The 16742-nt window shown below is 34.6% G+C and overlaps 1 protein-coding gene and 1 long non-coding RNA gene across 6 annotated transcripts in view; one reads left to right on the forward strand and one right to left on the reverse strand.

The window, feature by feature from the left end:
• LOC144315440 (uncharacterized) overlaps positions 1-16742 on the forward strand; it is a 45274-nt gene that overhangs the window by 18342 nt on the left and 10190 nt on the right. The gene's annotated exons all lie outside the window — the stretch shown is intronic.
• Positions 1-16742, reverse strand: part of VAPA (VAMP associated protein A) — a 46299-nt gene that overhangs the window by 5260 nt on the left and 24297 nt on the right. For 3 of the 5 annotated variants that reach the window (XM_077899949.1, XM_077899948.1, XM_077899947.1), the window contains 3 exons: positions 14033-14136; positions 13471-13551; positions 3371-3505 (listed from right to left, as the gene is read on the reverse strand). In XM_077899949.1, coding sequence (XP_077756075.1) covers positions 3371-3505; positions 13471-13551; positions 14033-14136 — 320 coding nt within the window. The remainder of the gene's footprint in view (positions 1-3370; positions 3506-13470; positions 13552-14032; positions 14137-16742) is intronic. The other 2 variants (XM_077899951.1, XM_077899950.1) reach the window with 1 other exon arrangement.

The following is a 16742-nucleotide window of genomic DNA, read 5'->3' on the forward strand; positions in this document are numbered from 1 at the left end:
ACCACACCATCCCAAGTCCCAAATTTATATTAAGTTTGTATTAGTTCAAGGGGCAAACTATTATTTCTTATGAAGGGAATGTGATTTGATCACTATGCCTAAACTCATGTAAAACCATATGTTAATATGCCTACACTCATGGAAAACCAATAATGTTATAGTAAGGTTCTAATGTACACTATGTATTTGACTGTTAACATGCAGATTTTTCCATTTTTCTTCAGAAGCTTCTCAGCTGTGAATGAAGGGTTTTTAAGAAACCTACTTCCGATTTCATCCTCTTTTACAATACAAAAAGAGTTTCCCCCTCTTGCTAGCTTTCTTCTTCTTCACCTTATCTTCCCCTGTCCCGACCAAGTCCATCTCTATTAGTAAAAATCTATTCCAGATATATATTGCTCTCCACCAATAATATTTCTTAATCCTCCTCTTAACAGTAATTAAAATTCATTTCAAAATGATTTTTCAAGTGTGCTCCAATTCTAACCTAGAAGAAGTCCAAATTGAGAAAAAAAAAGCAGCTCACTGCCTTCCTCTATAAAGATGAAAGCAACAGTCAACAATTTGGCAACTAAGGAATCTTCAGGTTCTGATTAAGAATTGGGAAAAAGGGCAGCCCCAGTGGCACAGCGGTTTAGTGCCGCCTGCAGCCCAGGGTGTGATCCTGGAGACCCTGGATCGAGTCCCATGTCAGGCTCTCTGCGTGGAGCCTGCTTCTCCCTCTGCTTGTGTCTCTGCCTCTCTCTCTCTCTCTCTCTCTCTGTCTCTGCATGAATATGCAGATGAATAAATAAAAAAAAAAAAAAGAATTGGGAAAAAAATATACAAGAGAGTTGACTAAAAAATTAAGAAGAGATACATGAAGCCAACAAGTGAAGAGAAAAAAATTAAAGTGAGGAATCATCAAACTCTTCACAACTGGGTTTTTATTTTTAAATTAATTCTTGAAATTCCAGAAAATCTATAATTATGAGAGGGAGGGAGAGGAAACTACTAATCTCATCAATGCAACCCAACTATTATTTATGTATTATCTTTCAGTATTTTCTCCTATACACATTTTATAAAACCAGCATACACTGTAACACTTTTATCTTTATTTATATGTACATCTTTTCATCATTTTAAGTGACACAATATTTCATTAAATACTCTTTGTCTAAGTAAAATTACTTAAACAGCTCACTCTTTTTAGACATTTGATGAGTAGCTTCCCACTCTTTGGAATTTTAAATAACATGTCAACGAGTATCTTCTTATGGTTGGCAGAATCAGATTTTTCACTGAAATTTTTCTTAATGTTATTTTATCAGAGGAAAATAAATGTCATAAACAATTTGTGGAGCACAAACATAAAGGCTAGATGCAAAAGACACAGTGAGGCTTAAAAACACATTTCAATAGTGAATCAAGTAAGACATGAAACAAGTTACTTGGGAGTACACTTCTGCCAAGTATTATTGAGGCCCCCTATAGACCAGTCAACATACCTAGCGAATGCAATCTAATCTGTGTATATTTAAAGTATAAGCATAAATAACCTAACTTAACTGGAGATTAAAAAGGGGGAGTTAAGCAGAAGGACTGGTTCATATAGTAACCATGTGAAGAGCCTGTTGAAAACACTAAGGCTGCTTTGACTTTAAATATATACTCCCATTCAGGAGTCCCATTAGTGATGTTTGGCTCCAAGAAAACAGCTCATTCCTTGAGAGTTGCCTCAGACTGGTCCAGGAAGAGGAGACTAATTGTTCTGAGAACCATGAAACAAGCAAACTAGAGGGATTCAACATGCTGTGACTCTTAGGAAACTGATAAATAGTAACATTATATTAACATTATATGTAATACTGCAACTAGAATAAAAGGGAAGGTCAAGGCCATGATATCAATTAAGACAAGAAAATATGCCACATTTTGTACATATTCCACTACTTTATATTATTTACCCTAACTGCAATAATCCCTTTCCACCCATGAGATGAACTTACTTCTGTATTCCTTTTTAATAACCTTCAGAATTTCAATTCCAACATTCTAAATTAACCCTATTAGGGATAATTAGAAAAAAAGAGCAAGGGATTGGAAACAAAAGGGGCAAGGCAAAGTATTAAGGCAAAGCAAGTTTTTTTGCAAATAAAGGCTTGAGAAGGACAAATCTTGAGCTAAAGAATGTATATATGAAGCTACATTCCTGTGACTATTATGAGTAAGGGATGTAAATGAATATAAAATGGGAGGGGGAGGGAAACCTGGCAGACTCAGGGGAGAATATAACAACTCTTGGATCTTAGGGTTGTGGGATCAAGCCCCACACTGGATGTAGAGATTACTTAGAAATAAAATCTCCCAAGAAAATTATTTAATGTCTATAAAGGGAATTAAGATTAAAACTAAGAGCTATGGCATAAAATTTTTAAAGGCATAATTAAGGCCTTGACCTGAGAAGAGATAGTATTTGAAAAACAAGGTTACTGGAGACTTATTATCATCCTAAAAAATCAATTTACTATTTCTGTAGAATCATGATTCCCAGAAATAATTAAAATCACAAAATCAAAAAAGTTTTAGACATTCAGATAAAGGATCAAATTTTTTTAAGCCTTAGTGTACATATTCTTTGCAAAGCCAAAATCAAAGTATAAGCAACCTGTTCAAACTATGGGGTTCCTGAAGTTTCTAACAAGCAAAAAATGGTAAAAGGAATCATACAACAACCACAATAACAACCCAAAAGTCACCATTATCTTATTGACATGCTGTCACCTTGAGTGAATGTTAAGTACACATGTACACATCTCTCTCTCTCTCTCTCTCTCTCTCTCACACACACACACACACACACACAAAGTTCAACTATGACCTAAGATCCTTAGAGTTTAACCACAAATTCTCCAACCTTGGGGCACTGTAAATAACTAACAATGGTTACCATTATTTGCATTTGATAATAAAACAAAATAATTTCATCTTTTTTTATTATATTAACAAATACTTGCCTGGAGATCAATGTTTGCCAGCTCCTACCTTTACTGCTGTATCTGCTAGTCTATTCAAATAAGCTCCTAAATCCTTTTTCAGAGAATGCTCCCAAAATCTCAATGACAGAAAAATTTATTCCAACTTCATAACAACGTTCATACTTATATTTGTCCTGCTCACTTCTGAGATTTTATTAAGTGTTCAACTTGTTTTTTTAGAATAGAGAATAGTTTCCGTGCATGATTTTTAAGTGATATGTGGTTCTACTGAAAATTTCAATTCTATCTACTTCACATAATACACTCATAATACCAAGTGCTAAGTAACTACATTAAGGTAACCAGTAACACTAGTAAACTCCTATAGCTGTTGGCTCCCTAAAACAAACCTTCTGCTTCTCCTGTTTGAATACATTGAGTCCCCTGGGATCATTCTTCGTATTATAACTGCCAGGTGTTGGAACTGTGTTGTTGATGCTGCTCATTGAAGCGACAGCCGGAGCAGTCCCTGGTGGAGTTATACCCTGAGGTGGCATGGGAAACATATTCTCAGATTCACATCAAACTGATTTCTCCGCATGGTACTAGGAACAACTAACACAGAAATCATTAGGCTCTAAAATATTAACATTTTATTCAATAAAAGTGTATTATATAAAGGAGGTAACACTAATAACTATGTTAAAGCAGAAAGTACAAAAGTTTCTGTAGCTTTTTATATTATTTCCCAAAATTAGTTATGATCATTTTGCATTATGCTAATTAAATGTATAAATCTTATTAAATTCATGCTAGCCTCATGTTGTCCTAAAATGAACACCTTCTAATTTTGCAGCTCTTAAATTTTGTTGCTAATCAATGCTTGTCAATATCTGAAAAACAAGCACTTCATATTTTCTTACCTTTGTAAACACTCAACCTGAACAATTTTTAAGTTAAATGAATTCTTTCCTAGAGGTTCCAAAACTACAGTATTTTATAAACCTCTTTTGTACTCAACAACACCCACCCTCAAACAAACACACGCATAAGCATGCACACATACACACATGCCCCTCTCCCAAGACCAATAAACAAACTTAAAGATGTATATAACATTCTAGTATGTCATTATCTCCATAGTTCTCTATTTTCTCAAATTCCTTTAATACAGGTGAAGAAAATAGGATACCAAAAAGTTGAAACACACTCTGAAACAATACTGAGTGATATTTGGGTCACTCACTGTACACAACTGTGAGAACCCCATCTCAATAAATAATGCACTGTCCCTAAGTTCTTTGTCTCAACACAAAACAATGTATATTTAATCATAAAATGTTTTTGTATATGTAAGATCACTGAAATTTCTTGTTCTTGACAACCCATCAGTCTTCATTAAGATAAACTGATATTTTTTTCCTAGAAAATATGTCATTAGCATGTTAGATGGAGGGCATAAATGAAATGCGATACATTAAAGAAATGTAGAAAATTTCAAGTAGAACTGGCAGCCTCAAAATAAACTGAAATTTTTTTAACTGAACACAAAGAACAGGTGATAAAACATCATAAAATAACAAGCTCATTAAAACCACATTCAATCCTGAAAAAAAAAGAACACTACCACTAAATAGATATAATACAGTTGATAATAACTAGAAAGAGCGAATAATTCCAAGAACCCAACCCTACAGAATATAACGTAGTCAACACTTTAGTATCATCTGCCTCCACCTATCAACAACCCAGGGAACATGCTGAATGGCACTTGTTTTACTAATGCTGAACACAATTCAAGACTCCATGAGCCATTAATTTACTGAAATACAGGGTGACCACAAATTTTAGTATGCTTAAGAACAGTATTAGTTAATGCTTGCTGCCTGGAATAATTATTGATAGTACCTTCATTTGTAAAATAAAAGGGTTTCTGGAATCCTAGGTCACTCCATCTAAGATGCAAATCAAAGAATTATTTCCCCAAAAAATGCCCACTCTAACAATCGTTCAAAGTAAATTGTTTTGCCAAAAAAAAAATCGTTTCTTTAAATTATAAAAATTTTAAAAACAAGAACTCAACCACTATACTTCTAAAGCTGGTACCTTTTTTTACCCTAGAAGACAACGACAAAATTTCAATCATTTGTTTATATATTCAGTATCAAGGTCCTGAAAAACCTAAAGAAATCAACAAAATAATAACATATCCTTTTCCACTGTTCTTAAGAACATATAAATGCCTAAAAACTAACAGCATACCTAAAAAGATCCAGATCCTCAAAAAGTATGATACACTTAGTTAATGTAATTAAATTAAACACCTATCTACTTCTTTTTGGGGCAAGATGGGTGAGGAGAACCTGGGGAGCAAGAGTGAGAGAACAGGATGGGGTGGTTAACTTAAATAAGATATACTGAATCAACACCATAAAGTTTAAGACCTCCTTATCTACACCAACTTCAAGAAGAAAGCATCAAGAACTCTGAAACCTGTCTTCTGCTTTGAATACTAACCAAATTCTTCTAAGTTGACTACTAAAGATCAGAGATTCTAGTGATCGACTCTTTTTTTTTTTTTTAAGATTTTATTTATTTATTCATGGGGGGGGGTGGGGTGGCGCAGAGACACAGGCAGAGGGAGAAGCAGGCTCCATGCAGGGAAAATATTCCATGTTCATGGATTGAAAGAATTAATATTGTGAAAATGTCAATGCTACCTAGGGCAATTTACACATTTAATGCAATCCCTATCAAAATACCATGGACTTTCTTCAGAGAGCTGGAACAAATTATCTTAAGATTTGTGTGGAATGAGAAAAGACCCCGAATAGCCAGGGGAATATTAAAAAAGAAAACCATACCTGGGGGCATCACAATGCCAGATTTCAGGTTGTACTACAAACAAAGCTGTGGTCATCAAGACAGTGTGGTACTGGCACAAAAGCAGACCCATAGATCAATGGAACAGACAGAACAGAGAATCCAGAAGTGGACCCTCAACTTTATGGTCAACAAACATTTGACAAAGGAGGAAAGACTATCCACTGGAAAAAAGTCTCTTCAATAAATGCTACTGGGAAAATTGGACATCCACATGCAGAAGAATGAAACTGAACCATTCTCTTACACCATACACAAAGATAAACTCAAAATGGATGAAAGATCTAAATGTGAGACACGATTCCATCAAAATCCTAGAGGAGAACACAGGCAACACCCTTTTTCAACTTGGCCACAGTAACTTCTTGCAAGATACATCCATGAAGGCAAGAGAAACAAAAGCAAAAATGACGGACACCGAGGCTCCTTCCACAGTTTGGCTATTGTGGACATTGCTGCTATAGGGGTGGGGGTGACTGGGTGACAGGCACTGAGGTGGGCACTTGACGGGATGAGCACTGGGTGTTATTCTATATGTTGGCAAACTGAACACCAATAAAAAATAAATTTATAAAAAGCAAAAATGAACTATTGGGACTTCATCAAAATAAGAAGCTTTTGCACAGCAAAAGAAACAGTCAACAAAACTAAAAGACAACCTACAGAATGGGAGAGGATATTTGCAAATGACATATCAGATAAAGGGCTAGTATCCAAGATCTGTAAAGAACTTATTAAACTCAACACCCAAGAAACAAACAATCCAATCATGAAATGGGCAAAAGGCATGAACAGAAATCTCACAGAGGAAGACATAGACATGGCCAACATGCACATGAGAAAATGCTCCGCATCACTTGCCATAAGGGAAATACAAAACCACAATGAGATACCACCTCACACCAGTGAGAATGGGGAAAATTAACAAGGCAGGAAACCACAAATGTTAGAGAGGATGTGAAGAAAGGGAAACCCCCTCTTGCTCTGTTGGTGGGAATGTGAACTGGTGCAGCCACTCTGGAAAACTGTGTGGAGGTTCCTCAAAGAGTTAAAAATAGATCTGCCCTATGACCTAGCAATTGCACTGCTGGGGATTTACCCCAAAGATACAGATGCAGCGAAACACCGGGACACCTGCACCCCGATGTTTACAGCAGCAATGTCCACAATAGCCAAACTGTGGAAGGAGCCTCGGTGTCCATCGAAAGATGAATGGATAAAGAACATGTGGTAAAAAAAAAAAAAAAAAAAAAAAAAAGAACATGTGGTATATGTATACAATGGAATGTTACTCAACCATTAGAAACGACAAATACCCACCATTTGCTTCAACGTGGATGGAACTGGAGGGTATTATGCTGAGTGAAATAAATCAATCGGAGAAGGACAAACATTAGATGGTCTCATTCATTTGGGGAATATAAAAAATAGTGAAAGGGAATAAAGGGGAAAGGAGAAAAAATGAGTGGAAATATCAGAAAGGGAGACTGAACATGAGAGACTCCTAACTCTGGGAAACGAACAAGGGGTGGTGGAAGGGGAGGTGGGCGGAGGGTGGGGGTGACTGGGTGATGGGCACTGAGGGGGGCACTTGATGGGATGAGCACTGGGTGTTATATGTTGGCAAATTGAACTCCAATAAAAAAAATTTTTTTTTAATCTGTATGTCAGAATTCAGCTCCCTAAAGAATTTTATCAGTTTGTCATAAACTAACAAACTAAGCCATTAAACCATTCCATAAAATTTTAATTTCCTAACAGGCGACCTTCACACTAAGCTGAAAATAAACATACAGAAAAAGGATGTTAAGTAATTTTGTAACTTTATCTATGGATCCTAGAAAGAAACCAATATGTCAAAGATACTAAGGTTTATAAACAGTTTTATCAACTTCATCTGTAGACCATACTGAACTGGAAATGGCAAAATACAATTACCAACAGGGTATTATTACCACATTAATAAAAAGTACTATAAATATGTACTATATGTATTTATATATTTTTATTTATGTATATTTACAAATACGTATGTATTTACATATATAAAAGGTTTTATCTTTGTTAAGGATAGTTATTATAGTAAATAAACAAAAACTTTATATTTTGTACCCTAATAAACACTTCAGATTTGGATACTTTGAGGCTTCCTATTTTCCACAAAAGATGAGAAGCAACATTAAACAGATGACAGAAAAAGTCACATATCAACTCTGACAGAACTGGGTGTGTGCCAGGCTGTACTCCATTTAAGTATATTTCTCAATGATGAAGATTTCTTGTAGCCATCTGCAGATTAATGGCACAAGAATGCATTTAAGCAGTAATAACCAGTGTTTCCCAAAGCATATTTTACAGAACACCAGATATTCCACGAGAATTTAATTATACTACATTAAGTATAGAAGAAATTCTGAGTTGAAATATATTTCCTTTATTCAGGGCCTTTAATATGCATATTTGCAATGCGTTTACAGGACACACAGTACACTTGTAGCATTTTTTCAAATTCATTTGACTACAGAACCCTTCCAACCCAATATACTTTGGGAAATACTGCCTTATAAAAACACAACTGTGTTTCAGCTCATCTTTTTAAAACATACATATTAAGCAACTAAGGGCACCCCTAGGCTGTAAATAGTATAGGTACAATTTTTTTTTTGAACATTTGAATTACATGAATTTGAAATACTGACATGTTAAAGTATTAAAAGTTTTATTATATGTGCACAACTTGAAATGTGAATTCCAAATACTTCAAAAATATCCATCAAAGAATCATAATGACAAGGCTAGTGAGTCATCTAAGTCACTATATTGCAACAGCACTTCAGATGGTTCAATGGGTACCTGTCCATTCTTCACAGGGTCAGTGCTGGATTTTATACACTTTAACTTATCCAACATCTTCAAGAACATAAACCCAACTATAAAATATAATCACTATCGTAAGAAATAAAAGGATACACATCATCCTATGTGCTGCTGACATGATTTTACCATTAAAATTTTATCATTTGAAGAAGTGTCTTCAAATGACAATCAGGTATCCATTCTAATTTTGGCAAAAAGAATGATCCCAGAGAAATTGTGACAAAACTAAAAATCACTGTTTTACCCCAGCGCTCAGGCTATGGTCCTCAAATACCATCTCCTACTGAAAAACTCCAGAGCTTCTTGAAGAACTGAATGATTCCAGGTCTGGCCTGGAAATATCTTACCATATTAGATACCAAGAAAATTCCCAAAGACTACCACAGTAAAAAGATTCAGGAACCAACCTGAGGAGCCTATTCGTCACTATGAACACCAATACTGGTAATAACTGAACGGGGTTTATACTCAAATATGTTTAAGTCCGTGAGTTTATAACAATGTGAATGAGGGTAGAAAGAAAGGGAGGGAGATTGGTTGACTACAGTCATATCCCAGGGATGTTTGTGACCAAGTCATTTTTTGAAAACTGTAACTAAAGAGAAAGGCATTTATCCTGCCTTTATAAATCCTACCACTGAATAAATAACCAGATGTTAGAGGAGTCCAATTTCTAAGCAAATATTAAAACTAATAAAATGAAGTAAAATGACAAGATAACATTATGCAATCCTAAAATAATTAATGAATCTAAATTATACTTTCTCAATTTTGGCCTTATGGATGTTTTGGGCCAGATAATTCTTTATTGTGAATTGTCTTGTCTTGTGCACTGCCAGGGCTGAGCAGCATTCCTGGTCTCTACCAACTAGATGCCTTCAGAATCCCTCCCTCAAAGCTGTCACAACCAAAAATGCCTCCAGACATTGACAAATGTACCCTTAGGAGCAAAAATACCCTAGTTGAGAATGCACTCACTCACACATTGCATACCAAAGGTCACTAACTTCACAAAAAAAAACAACCTGATATTATATATTGAGAGAATATATCACCACCCACAAAGCAGTCTTGCCTCTCCCTAAATCAAAACCTTACCAAACCTCTAGACCCAATTTTAGGATATACCAGAACAAGAAAAGTTTTATGACACCACAAGGATGTAATCAGCAAAATCCAGTCTATAGGGAAAAGTCTATAGGACAAAGTTAGTCTCTTTAATAATTAATTGGGAGGGGGAAAAACCAGAGAGAATCTATGGATGAAAAGATTCAGGAAACATATCATACAACAAGCAGTATGTGGACTTTATTCTGATCTCAGTTCAATCAAATTGAAAAAAAATTTTAAATGGCATTTGTGAGACAAATTCCAATCTGCCTGAATAGTTTGGTACTAACAATATTACAACAAGCTTTTAAAAGCTTGTTGGCGAGAATGTGGAGAAAAGGGAACCCTCTTACACTGCTGGTGGCAATGCAAGCTGGTGCAGCCACTCTGGAAAACAGTATGGAGGTTCCTCAAAATGTTAAAAATAGAACTACCCTATGATCCAGCAATTGCACTGCTACATATTTACCCCAAAGATACAAATGTAGTGATCCAAAGGGGCACCTGCACTCCAACGTTTATAACAGCAATGTCCACAAAACCAAACAGTTGCAAGAGTCCAGATATCTATTGATATAATGAATAAAGATGTGGTGTATATATATATATTTTCATACACACACACAATGGAGTATTACTCAGCCATCCAAGTGAAATCTTTCCATTTGCAATGACATGGATGGAACTAGATAGAGGGTATTATGCTAAGCAAAATAAGTCAATCAGAAAAAAAAAACAATTTTTATATGATTTCACTCCTATGTGGAATTTAAGAAACAAAACAGAGGAATATAGAAGAAGGGAGAGGAAAATAAAGACAAAATCAGAGAGGGAGACAAACCAAGAGAGACTCTTAATCATAGGAGACAAACTAAGGGTCGCTGGAGAGGAGTGGAGGAGGGTGGGTAATGGGCATTAAGGAGGGTGCTTGATGTAATGAGCATGAGTGTTATACAACTGATGAATCACTGAACTCTACCTCTGAAACTGATAATACACTCTATGTTAGTTGAATATAAATTAAAAAATAAACTAAAATAAAGGCTTAATGATAGTATTGTCATTAAATTCTTTTTTCCTTTTTTCAAAGTTCTTCTCTTTGAGTGGTATATATCAAAACAGTTCCAGATAAAATTATATTACATCTGGGATTTGCCTTAAAACAGTATGTGGGAAGTTCTTCCAAATAAAATGTTTTAAAAATCATTAACACTTACTCCTTACCATTTAATTAGGTAGTAACTGCACCACAAGCCCATATAGTTCGATTAGCAGAAATATATTCTTTAGCTAGTTCATCTAGGCTCAGAATCAGACAGGCTCTGAGTACTTTGGAATTATACTGAACAGAATTTGGGTTACTAATAATACCTGCTCTGAAAAGTTCCAGGGCCAAACTATTTCTGCTCATGCTCCATGATATGGGACTACAGAAACTCCATTCAGTATTTATTCAAGGTCTTTAGCAGACCCAAAACCGCTTTCTTGGATTACTATGTATACTTGGCTACTCTCCTCTATGGGGTGCTTAAAATGCCTAAGCCAACTACCATAGCTATATCGTTTCCAACAACTTCTGGATCCATTTTTTACTCTTAATCAACAATATCAAATACTTGGGTTCCAGCCCTTTTCAGACTATAATCTCAAATTGCTGTATAGAGTAAAATATTAGTCCAGATGAAAGACAGTCAGCTCTAAATATGTTTATTCAAGAATTGTAAAAGATGACATAAAACTCTTAAGCAAGAAAACATCCAGATGTGTTTCTACTCAATTTTACTCCAGGAATATATCTGAAGAAAATGAAAACACTACACCACAGATATCTGCATCCCCATGTTCACTGCAGCACTGTTTACAATAACCAAGACATGGAAACAGACTAAGTGGCCACTGACCAATGAATGAATACAGAAGTTGTCATGTGTGACACATATATATATATAAAGAAAATGGAAAATTATTCAGCCACAAAGAAAAAGGAGATCCTGCCATCTGTGACAATATGAATAGGCCTCAAGGGCACTATGCTAAGTGAAATAAGTTAGAGAAAGACAAATACTGTATGATCTCACTTATCTGCGAAATCTAAAAAAACAAACACAAACCTATGGAAAAAGAGATCAGATTGTGGTTACCAGAGGCAGGGGACAAGGATTTGGAGGAATTGGCTGAAGGTGGTGAAAAGATATATTACTTCCAATTATGAGACAAATTAGGTCCTGGGGATATAATGTACAGCATGACACAATACCTAACACAGGTGTATGGTATTATCTGAACGTTCAGACAGTAAACCCGAGAGTTCTCATCATAAGGAAAAAAACATATTTTTCATTTTTTTGTATCTAAATGGTATTAATGGATGCTAACTAAACTTATGCTAGTCATTTTACACTATATGTATTTTAAACCATTACAGTGTACATCTTGAACTTCTACAGTGCTGCATGTTAACTATATCTCAATAAAACTGGGGAAAAATATATATATAATTAGTTGACCAAGACAACATGTGCTTACATATTCTCGGTTCCAATAATAGCTAGGCAAGCTATTGGCTTTCTGGCAGTATAGGCAAAAGAAAAAGTAAACTCTAAATGAGAAGCACCAACATGCCCATGAACCCTCACTTTCCAATAAGGATATATGTATTCATATTTTATGTTTGGCAAATATCTCCATCCCTTTAAAAGGGCATTATTAAAAAACACAATAAATAATTTGGCTGACACTTATTTACCATTGAGGGACTCTATTTATCAGCTTATCCTAAAAGAGTAACAGTGTAATTGAACCCATGTATTTATCTAATCTGTTAATTTACTTTTCAATTGGGCAAATGGCTTCCAGTCAACATAACAGTCATGCCAGACTATAATCTAACTGTACACAACATCTCTATTTAATATATTATTAAATATATTTAATTTTTAAAATTATTTTATATATTAAGTCACTAAAAGAAAAAACCTATTTAACTTTTTCAGGTCCCTCCTATATAAACCATAGAAAAAGACTAAAATCTGCATTTCAAAAGAGAATAGAGAAAGTGACTACAACTCATTCTATACATTCACAACTTTCTAAACTACACATATATTCCTCAGTCCTCCACACTGTATTTGCATCATGCTAATCAAAAAGCAACATAAAAATTATTTACTAAGAAATAAAATCAGATGGATTTTTGACCAAAATCAGCAGTGAACAAAATACCTAGGAATAGCCTGAGAATAAACTGCTTGTCCATGTAAATTAAATCTTTTTATTCCCAGACTGCCGGTATACAGTTGTCAAAAACTGGTTTATGCCTATTATTTAATTATATTTATGCATATGTGTCTTATTCTAAAGAACTTGAAATTATTTTAAAGTGGCAAAAATTTGGGAAAGTTAAGATATTTTCTTCTCCGTCATGAAGACTGTATACCTAACAGTATTTTATTCTTGAATGGACTAAATGTTCTAAAACGAAAAAATGCATATACAATTTTTTTAAACTTAAATAAGCACTAAGCCTTATAATGTAGAAAAACATCATCACACAACCCAAAAAGGCCAAAATCAGAAGAAAAATCAATCTCAAAGTAAGTAAGAACTTAACAGCTTCCAATCTTCTCATTTTCCTACTTACCAATTTATCATTTTCATTGGGCATTTCAAATACACATCTCAATTTAGAATCCATTAATTCATCGGGTTTTGCCTCTTTCCACTAAAAACAAAGAAAATAAACATGAGACACAGAAAGTAGGATTGTGACAAACAGGTTTAATACCTCAAGAGACAACTAATAGGTTTCACCTTAAGGAATAAGAGTAGCTGTTTGGAGCAGGGGTGGAGTCTGTGACTGAGAGGAAATGAATGCAGTACTCTGTCCGGATCACCCTGCCACTGTTATCTGGCAATACCATAGAACTTTTTATATAATCCTAAAGAACCCTACTATCCCCATTTGCTAAATAAATCACACTAACATCTCTAGAGACTGGAGGACTTTCTTCCTAGTAATAGCATTTCAAACTCTAAGAAATACTATTTCAAAATTCTTTCATTCTTGAAATTAAATCAGGATTATCTATAACAGATTCACAAATTTTTTTAAATTAAAACATTAGCTTTCGCAAATAACTATATAAAACCCACAGTTTAAACAACATCCCCTAAAATAAACTCTGTTCCACTTCTATACTTACCACAGCTTCCATATCTGAAGTGTTTGGTGGAGCAAAAATTGTCTGTACCATAAACTTGTGTTTACTCTTCTCATTGGGATCATAGTCAAAAGGCTGTAGCATTACTAAGTAAGAAGAAAGATACATTATTTTGTGTCTTCTGCATTTGCTTGCTTATCTTTCCTATTCTTATCCACTAATATGCAAATTAAAAAAAAAAAAACGAGGAAGGGTTCAAGAAACCTAATACTGGATCGTTTACACAAGGATCCAGAATTAATTTTTTAGTTTCCAGCTATTTTAACAATCCACAAATTAAAGCTATTAAAAAAATAAATATAAATTTATGATTGTCCCCTCTTAATTTAGGTTTGGGAAAATTTTCAAAATGTTGCGAACATTAACTATTATAATACCTGTAAAGTCAGATTAAAATCTAGTAAATTGTCTATTGAAACTACTTATAAATAATATAAGGCTTCATTTGGTATTTAGTGATATCTTTTAGAATTAGACAACAGTTGGGATACCTAAAGGAGAAATTAAAAGTTAACTTCAAAACTCATTACTATATCTTAGTGTTCTAATAAAACTAATTTTTCAAAAATAGATTTTAAATAAACACCTATTCAAGACATGTATCTATCTGTTTAAATCTGATTTTAAGAAAACAAAGTATACAAGGAAAGGTAAACTCTCATCATTTTCAGTAATTTTCTAGCATCCTAATAATTATATTCAAATTTTTCTAAGCACTCAAGGTTTTCAGTAACCTTTAAGAAAATCTTTAGAGGCTCCTTGTAATTAGAAGTGATGTGAAATTTTGTAATATAAATTTAATAATAGACTATAAGAACAAATCTACAGTTAAGCAATATATGTACATGGCATCATGTAAATTATTCTCCTGCTCACATGTAAATTACTTCTAAAATATATCTTCTATATATGTAGTCAAAACCTTCAAAAAGACAAACACAATTAAGCAAATAGAGAAATACCAATTACATAAGAAAATTATATTTCCGGGGCGCCTGGTGGCTCAGTGGTTGAGTGTCTACCTTTGGCTCAGGTCATGATTCAGGGGTCCTGGGATCAATTCCCACATAGGGGAATTCTGCCCCTACCTATGTTTCTGCCTCTCTTTCTGTGTCTGTCATGAATGAATAAATAAAATCTCTAAATAATTAAAAAAAAAAAAAAGAAAAAAAGAAAATTGTATTTCCAAGGTGTATCTGAGATGTCCATTAACTCCCATCAAGGCTAAAAAATTTTTTAAAGGGACAAATACACAGCAGAAAAAAACGCACAGGATAAATGCCTCAGAATCCAGTAAAGCACAGTAAATGTCCATTAATGCCCTTCACTGAGCAATCACTGTAGACTCATCACTAGGATTTGAATAAAAAGAAAACTTAAAACATAGTTGTGACTTTATGACAGTTTTACTGTAAGCCACTGCAGACATGTAACAAAAATTAAACAATCTTAAAAAGATCTATAAATATCAAATTGAAAGAATCCATAAAACTAAGTGCTAAAGAGAGAAAGGAAAAAAAGAAATGAGTATGTAGTACAGAGAGTCACTGAAGGAAAAGTTGCTAAAGGAAGGAAGTACAGTATGAGTGGCTCCTTAAAAAGAAAAGGTAATACACTAGAAATTGAGCTAAATTCTAATTGGAGAAGAATCTGAGGGCACTCTATGTAAACAGTAACTAGAATATGGCTGGAGTTTTTAATACAGCCAGGTGCTCAACACAAGGGGTTTATGGAAGATGAAGTGTTCTGAAAAGTACAAGTTGACCCCTAAACAACAGAGGGACTTGGTGTGCCAATCTCCCACACAGTTGAAAATCTGCATATAACTTTGGCTCCCCCAAAACCTAAGTACTAACTTAAGCCTACTGCTGACCAGAAGCCTTACCAATAACATAAACTGTGGATTAATACGTATTTTCTATGCTGTATTATGTATTGTATTTTTATAATGAAGCTAAAGAAAATGTTATTAAGAAAATCATAAGGGGGCACCCAACCCAGGTGGCTCAGTCAGATGTGTGTCCAACTCTTGATTTTGGTTCAGGTGTGATCTCAGGGTACTACTATCAAGCCCCACGTTGGGCTCCAGGCTCAGTGGGAGTCTTCTCCTCTCCGGGCTCATACACATGGCTCTCTCTCAAATAAATAAAATCTTTTTTAAAAAGTCATAAAAGAGTGGCGCCTGGCTGGGTCAGCTGGATGAGCATCCAGCTCCAGCATGATCTTGGGGTCCTGAGATTAAGCCCTGACTTGGGCTCTGTGCTCAGTGGGGAGTCTGCTTGAAATTCTCCCTCTCCTCCTCCCCTGCTCAGGTGCTCTCTCTCAAATATATGAAAGAAAGAAAGAAAGAAAAGAAAGAAAAGAAAGGAAAGAAAGGAAAGAAAGAAAGAAAAGAAAAAAGGAGGAGAGCCTGGGTGGCTCCATCAGTTAAGCATCTGCCTTCAGCTCAGGTCATAATCCCAGGGTTCTGGGATCAAGCCCCATGTTGGGCTCCCTGCTCAGTAAGGAGTCTCCTTCTCCCTCTCTCTCTGCCCCTCCCCCCTGTACTCTCTCTCTCAAATAAATAAAATCTTTAAAAAGTAAAAAAATAAAAATAAATTTTAAAAATCATCAGATTTTTAAAATTACATACATTTACAATACCGTACTGTCTTTATCAAAAAAAAAAAAAAAAAACCCTGCATGTAAGTAG

The sequence above is a fragment of the Canis aureus genome, chromosome 6 (genome assembly GCF_053574225.1).
Source record: "Canis aureus isolate CA01 chromosome 6, VMU_Caureus_v.1.0, whole genome shotgun sequence".
Classification (NCBI taxonomy): Eukaryota; Metazoa; Chordata; class Mammalia; order Carnivora; family Canidae; genus Canis; species Canis aureus.